The 7,854-nt window shown below is 43.4% G+C and overlaps 1 protein-coding gene across 1 annotated transcript in view; it reads right to left on the reverse strand.

Annotated features, from left to right (window-relative positions):
- Window positions 1-216: 216 nt before the first annotated feature.
- Window positions 217-7,854, reverse strand: part of LOC121565207 (zinc finger protein 239-like) — a 26,899-nt gene continuing 19,261 nt past the window's right edge. Inside the window, exon 2 of the mRNA XM_045217364.1 lies at window positions 217-1,221. Coding sequence (XP_045073299.1) covers window positions 274-1,221 — 948 coding nt within the window. The 3' untranslated portion in view covers window positions 217-273. The remainder of the gene's footprint in view (window positions 1,222-7,854) is intronic.

The following is a 7,854-nucleotide window of genomic DNA, read 5'->3' on the forward strand; positions in this document are numbered from 1 at the left end:
GAGATCATTCCACACTCTGTGTTCTACTACCCAGGTCTGGTGTTGGAGATCATTCCACACTCTGTGTTCTACTACCCAGGTCTGGTGTTGGAGATCATTCCACACTCTGTGTTCTACTACCCAGGTCTGGGTGTTGGAGATCATTCCACACTGTGTTCTACTATCCAGGTCTGGTGTTGGAGATCATTCCACACTCTGTGTTCTACTATCCAGGTCTGGTGTTGGAGATCATTCCACACTCTGTGTTCTACTATCCAGGTCTGGTGTTGGAGATCATTCCACACTCTGTGGATCTCCCGCATGTATTTTCTGATGTTTAATCAGAGAACTTGAATGAGAGTATCTCTTGTCACATTGATCACAGCTATAAGGTTTCTCTCCTGTGTGTGTTCTCTGGTGTTGTGTCAGGTTTCTTAGGGAAGCAAAGCTCTTCCCACAGTCAGAGCAGTGGTAAGGTTTGTCTCCTGTGTGTGTTTGCTTATGTTCAGTCAGATAATAAGCTCTACCAAAGCTTTTCCCACATTGATCACAGCTATAAGGTTTCTCTCCTGTGTGTGTTCTCTGGTGTCTGTTCAGGCTGCTTGACTGAGTAAAACTCTTCCCACACTGATCACAGCTATAAGGTTTCTCTCCTGTGTGTACTCGCTGGTGTATAATCAGTTGATCGGCTTGACTGAAGCTTTTCCCACATTGATCACAGCGATAAGGCTTCTCTCCAGTGTGGGTTCTCTGGTGCAGCTTCAAAGTCTGTGATGTTGAAAAGCTTTTCCCACAATCTGAACAGTGGTGAAGCTTCTCTCCTGTGTGTGTCCGCTGGTGTGTTTTCAGGTTGCTTGGCTGAGCAAAACTCTTCGCACATTGATCACAGCTATAAGGTTTCTCTCCTGAATGTGTTCGTTGGTGAACAATCAGTTGATCGGCTCTACCAAATCTCTTCCCACACAGATCACAGCTATAAGGATTCTCTCCTGTGTGTGTTCTCTGGTGCAGCTTCAAAGTCTGTGATGTTGAAAAACTTTTCCCACAATCTGAACAGTGGTGAAGCTTCTCTCCTCTGTGTGTCAGCTCGTGTGTTTTCAGATTTCTTGAATGATTAAAACTCTTCCCACATTGATCACAGCTATAAGATTTCTCTCCTGTGTGTACTCGCTGGTGTATTTTAAAATCGGATGAAGATTTGCAACGTTTCCCACAGTGAGATTTCTTCCCTGTGGGTCTCCGCTGGTGTTTCTTGAGATGTTCTGATGTGGAGAGACTCTTCTCTGCCTCGTCAGCTTCATGATGTTGTTGAGGCTCCCCAGAGGATCCACGATAGTCACGTCTCTCTCCTGTGTGAACGACAAAGTCACACAGTCACTAACCAGGTTTCCATTCAACCATTTCATTCAGATGAACACATGAAAAAGGTCACGACTGGGCTGATGGAAACAGGAAATGCAGGTACAATTTTATAAATACCGACAGGCAATTTGTAGGCATATGAATACTTTCTGAAGGCACTCATTTGTTTGTTCGACATGGTGGGATCTTTCTGTCTGTAAAATTAATTATTTATGCGCAAATATTTATATAATAACCATCATATTAAAGTAAACTTGGAGTCAAGCGATGATATGTCGTGTGGTCCTCCCACTATGAGGAAACTATGCAGTTTATTTAGGCTACAGATGAAATAAGTTACGATGAACTTCACAGGGTGGTGAAAGTGCCACGGTGATGAGCTTGATGCTCCTTTCCAATAAGTATCGACGGTCTTATTCTGGTGACATGATGATCGATGCTTGGCTGCCGTTTGACAAATACAAATAATATGGCTCTTATCCATAATAATCTCATAATGTAGATGGCCCAGCCCCACTGTATCTTCCAGCTGTTGGTTGATTACAGCTAGAAGGTTTCTCTCCTGTGTGTACTCGCTGTTGGCTGATTACAGCTATAAGGTTTCTCTCCTGTGTGTACTCGCTGTTGGCTGATTACAGCTATAAGGTTTCTCTCCTGTGTGTAGTCGCTGTTGGCTGATTACAGCTATAAGATTTCTCTCCTGTGTGTACTCGCTGTTGGCTGATTACAGCTGTAAGATTTCTCTCCTGTGTGTACTCGCTGTTGGCTGATTACAGCTAGAAGGTTTCTCTCCTGTGTGTACTCGCTGTTGGCTGATTACAGCTAGAAGGTTTCTCTCCTGTGTGAAACCTGTGGGAAACCTAGCTAATGTAGTGAATGTTTTTACAAACTTTGACAATTGTCTTGTTTTGGTTAGTTTTTGGTCCCCCAGCCACTGTAGCAGGCAGATTAAATAATTTACCAGCCACTGTGGCAGGCAGATTAAATAATTTACCAGCCACTGTGGCAGACAGATTAAAGAATATATCAGCCACTGTAGCAGGTAGATTAAAGAATATACCAGCCACTGTGGCAGGCAGATTAAAGAATATACCAGCCACTGTGGCAGGCAGATTAAAGAATATACCAGCCACTGTAGCAGAAAGATTAAAAAATATACCAGCCACTGTGGCAGGCAGATTAAATAATATACCAGCCACTGTGGCAGGCAGATTAAAGAATATACCAGCCACTGTAGCAGGCAGATTAAAGAATATACCAGCCACTGTGGCGGGCAGATTAAAGAATATACCAGCCACTGTGGCAGGCAGATTAAAGAATATACCAGCCACTGTGGCGGGCAGATTAAAGAATATACCAGCCACTGTGGCAGGCAGATTAAAGAATATACCAGCCACTGTGGCAGGCAGATTAAAGAATATACCAGCCTCTGTGGCAGGCAGATTAAAGAATATACCAGCCACTGTGGCAGGCAGATTAAATAATTTACCAGCCACTGTGGCAGGCAGATTAAAGAATATACCAGCCTCTGTGGCAGGCAGATTAAAGAATATACCAGCCACTGTGGCAGGCAGATTAAAGAATATACCAAACACTGTGGCGGGCAGATTAAAGAATATACCAGCCACTGATTAAAGAATATACCAGCAACTGTGGCAGGCAGATTAAAGAATATACCAGCCACTGTGGCAGGCAGATTAAAGAATATACCAAACACTGTGGCGGGCAGATTAAAGAATATACCAGCCACTGATTAAAGAATATACCAGCAACTGTGGCAGGCAGATTAAAGAATATACCAGCCACTGTGGCAGGCAGATGAAATAATATACCAGCCACTGTGGCAGGCAGATGAAAGAATATACCAGCGACTGTGGCAGGCAGATTAAAGAATATACCAGCAACTGTAGCAGGCAGATTAAAGAATATACCAGCCACTGTGGCAGGCAGATGAAAGAATATACCAGCCACTGTGGCAGGTAGATTAAAGAATATACCAGCCACTGTGACAGGCAGATTAAAGAATATACCAGCCACTGTGGCAGGCAGATTAAAGAATATACCAGCCTCTGTGGCAGGCAGATTAAAGAATATACCAGCCACTGTGGCAGGCAGATTAAAGAATATACCAGCCACTGTGGCAGGCAGATTAAAGAATATACCAGCCACTGTGGCGGGCAGATTAAAGAATATACCAGCCACTGTGGCGGGCAGATTAAAGAATATACCAGCCACTGTGGCAGGCAGATTAAAGAATATACCAGCCACTGTGGCAGGCAGATTAAAGAATATATCAGCCACTGTGGCAGGCAGATTAAAGAATATACCAGCCACTGTAGCAGGCAGATTAAATAATCTACCAGCCACTGTAGCAGGCAGATTAAAGAATATACCAGCCACTGTGGCAGGCAGATTAAAGAATATACCAGCCACTGTGGCAGGCAGATTAAAGAATATACCAGCCACTGTGGCAGGCAGATTAAAGAATATACCAGCCACTGTGGTAGGCAGATTAAAGAATATACCAGCCACTGTAGCAGGCAGATTAAAGAATATACTAGCCACTGTGGCAGGCAGATTAAAGAATATATCAGCCACTGTAGCAGAAATATTAAAGAATATACCAGCCACTGATTAAAGAATATACCAGCAACTGTGGCAGGCAGATTAAAGAATATACCAGCCACTGTGGCAGGCAGATGAAATAATATACCAGCCACTGTGGCAGGCAGATGAAAGAATATACCAGCGACTGTGGCAGGCAGATTAAAGAATATACCAGCCACTGTGGCAGGCAGATTAAAGAATATACCAGCCACTGTAGCAGGCAGATTAAGAATATATTAGCCACTGTAGCAGAAATATTAAAGAAAATACCAGCCACTGATTAAAGAATATACCAGCAACTGTGGCAGGCAGATTAAAGAATATACCAGCCACTGTGGCAGGTAGATTAAAGAAAATACCAGCCACTGTAGCAGGCAGATTAAAGAATATACCAGCCACTGTGGCGGGCAGATTAAAGAATATACCAGCCACTGTGGCAGGCAGATTAAAGAATATACCAGCCACTGTGGCGGGCAGATTAAAGAATATACCAGCCACTGTGGCGGGCAGATTAAAGAATATACCAGCCACTGTGGCAGGCAGATTAAAGAATATACCAGCCTCTGTGGCAGGCAGATTAAAGAATATACTAGACACTGTGGCAGGCAGATTAAAGAATATATCAGCCACTGTAGCAGAAATATTAAAGAATATACCAGCCACTGATTAAAGAATATACCAGCAACTGTGGCAGGCAGATTAAAGAATATACCAGCCACTGTGGCAGGCAGATGAAATAATATACCAGCCACTGTGGCAGGCAGATGAAAGAATATACCAGCGACTGTGGCAGGCAGATTAAAGAATATACCAGCAACTGTAGCAGGCAGATGAAAGAATATACCAGCCACTGTGGCAGGCAGATGAAAGAATATACCAGCCACTGTGGCAGGCGGATGAAAGAATATACCAGCCACTGTGGCAGGCAGATTAAATAATATACCAGCGACTGTGGCAGGCAGATTAAAGAATATACCAGCCACTGTAGCAGGCAGATTTAAGAATATATTAGCCACTGTAGCAGAAATATTAAAGAAAATACCAGCCACTGATTAAAGAATATACCAGCAACTGTGGCAGGCAGATTAAAGAATATACCAGCCACTGTGGCAGGCAGATGAAATAATATACCAGCCACTGTGGCAGGCAGATGAAAGAATATACCAGCCACTGTGGCAGGCAGATTAAAGAATATACCAGCAACTGTATCAGGCAGATTAAAGAATATACCAGCCACTGTGGCAGGCAGATGAAAGAATATACCAGCCACTGTGGCAGGCAGATGAAAGAATATACCAGCCACTGTAGCAGGCAGATTAAAGAATATATTAGCCACTGTGGCAGGCAGATGAAAGAATATACAAGCCACTGTGGCAGGCAGATTAAAGAATATACCAGCATCTGTGGCAGGCAGATTAAAGAATATACCAGCCACTGTGGCAGGCAGATTAAAGAATATACAAGCCACTGTGGCAGGCAGATTAAAGAATATACAAGCCACTGTGGCAGGCAGATTAAAGAATATACCAGCCACTGTGGCAGGCAGATTAAAGAATATACCAGCCACTGTGGCAGGTAGATTAAAGAAAATACCAGCCACTGTAGCAGAAAGATTAAAGAATGTACCAGCCACTGTGGCAGGCAGATTAAAGAATATACCAGCCACTGTGGCAGGCAGATTAAAGAATATACCAGCCACTGTGGCAGGCAGATTAAAGAATATACCAGCACTGTGGCAGGCAGATTAAAGAATATACCAGCCACTGTGGCAGGCAGATTAAAGAATATACTAGCCACTGTGGCAGGCAGATTAAAGAATATACCAGCCACTGTGGCAGGCGGATTAAAGAATATACCAGCCACTGTGGCAGGCAGATTAAAGAATATACCAGCCACTGTGGCAGGCAGATTAAAGAATATACCAGCCACTGTGGCAGGCAGATTAAAGAATATACTAGCCACTGTGGCAGGCAGATTAAAGAATATACCAGCCACTGTGGCAGGCAGATTAAAGAATATACCAGCCACTGTAGCAGGCAGATAAAGAATATACCAGCCACTGTGGCAGGCAGATTAAAGAATATACCAGCCACTGTGGCAGGCAGATTAAAGAATATACCAGCCACTGTGGCAGGCAGATTAAAGAATATACCAGCCACTGTAGCAGGCAGATTAAAGAATATACCAGCCACTGTGGCAGGCAGATTAAAGAATATACCAGCCACTGTGGCAGGCAGATTAAAGAATATACTAGCCACTGTGGCAGGCAGATTAAAGAATATACCAGCCACTGTAGCAGGCAGATTAAAAAAAAATACCAGCCACTGTGGCAGGCAGATTAAAGAATATACCAGCCACTGTGGCAGGCAGATTAAAGAATATACCAGCCACTGTGGCAGGCAGATTAAAGAATATACCAGCCACTGTAGCAGGCAGATTAATGAATATACCAGCCACTGTGGCAGGCAGATTAAAGAATATACTAGCCACTGTGGCAGGCAGATTAAAGAATATACCAGCCACTGTGGCAGCCAGATTAAAGAATATACCAGCCACTGTAGTAGGCAGATTAAAGAATATACCAGCCACTGTAGCAGGCAGATTAAAGAATATACCAGCCACTGTGGCAGGCAGATTAAAGAATATACCAGCCACTGTGGCAGGCAGATTAAAGAATATACCAGCCACTGTAGCAGGCAGATTAAAAAAATTTACCAGCCACTGTAGCAGGCAGATTAAAGAATATACCAGCCACTGTGGCAGGCAGATTAAAGAATATACCAGCCACTGTGGCAGGCAGATTAAAGAATATACCAGCCACTGTGGCAGGCAGATTAAAGAATATACCAGCCACTGTAGCAGGCAGATTAATGAATATACCAGCCACTGTGGCAGGCAGATTAAAGAATATACTAGCCACTGTGGCAGGCAGATTAAAGAATATACCAGCCACTGTAGCAGGCAGATTAAAGAATATACCAGCCACTGTAGCAGGCAGATTAAAGAATATACCAGCCACTGTGGCAGGCAGATTAAAGAATATACCAGCCACTGTGGCAGCCAGATTAAAGAATATACCAGCCACTGTAGCAGGCAGATTAAAGAATATACCAGCCACTGTAGCAGGCAGATTAAAGAATATACCAGCCACTGTGGCAGGCAGATTAAAGAATATACCAGCCACTGTGGCAGGCAGATTAAAGAATATACCAGCCACTGTGGCAGGCAGATTAAAGAATATACCAGCCACTGTAGCAGGCAGATTTAACCAATGTGTTATTTTTATTATAGTTCAGAGCTCAACGCGTAGCAAACTGAGGAGTATTTCTGTCTGAAATAAAGCCCTTTCGTGGGGAAAAACTCACTCTGATTGGCTGGGCCTGGCTCCATTGCTGCGCCCCTGCCCAGTCATGAAATCCATAGATTAGTTTATTTCAATTGACTGATTTCCTTCTATGAACTGTAACTCAGTAAAATATTTTAAATTGTTGCATGTTGCGTTTATATTTTTGTTCAGTATAGTTAGGAGCTGGGCAATTACACTATAACGGAATTACACGAGACTGATTTTTCACTTTAAAATGTATGCCAAACAAAACCATTGCTGCTTTAAAACCACGTCTGTGTCCATCAGTTCAACAACTGTAGAGTTCGTGGTCGTTATTATGATTAGTACTTACTGGTGTTCATCTGGCCTTCTGTCTCCTCCTCTTTCAATGTGACAGTTATCTCCTCCTCTTTCACTTTAAAAACGACATCCTCTTTCTGTTCCCGCTCTTCTTTCTCAGTAACATCACCCTCCTCTTTCACTCTGAACGCGTCTTCCTCTTCTTTCACTGTAACATCCTCCTCCTCTTTCACTCTGAACGCGTCTTCCTCTTCTTTCTCAGTAACATCCTCCTCTTC

Source organism: Coregonus clupeaformis, unplaced genomic scaffold (genome assembly GCF_020615455.1).
Source record: "Coregonus clupeaformis isolate EN_2021a unplaced genomic scaffold, ASM2061545v1 scaf1029, whole genome shotgun sequence".
Lineage (NCBI taxonomy): Eukaryota > Metazoa > Chordata > Actinopteri > Salmoniformes > Salmonidae > Coregonus > Coregonus clupeaformis.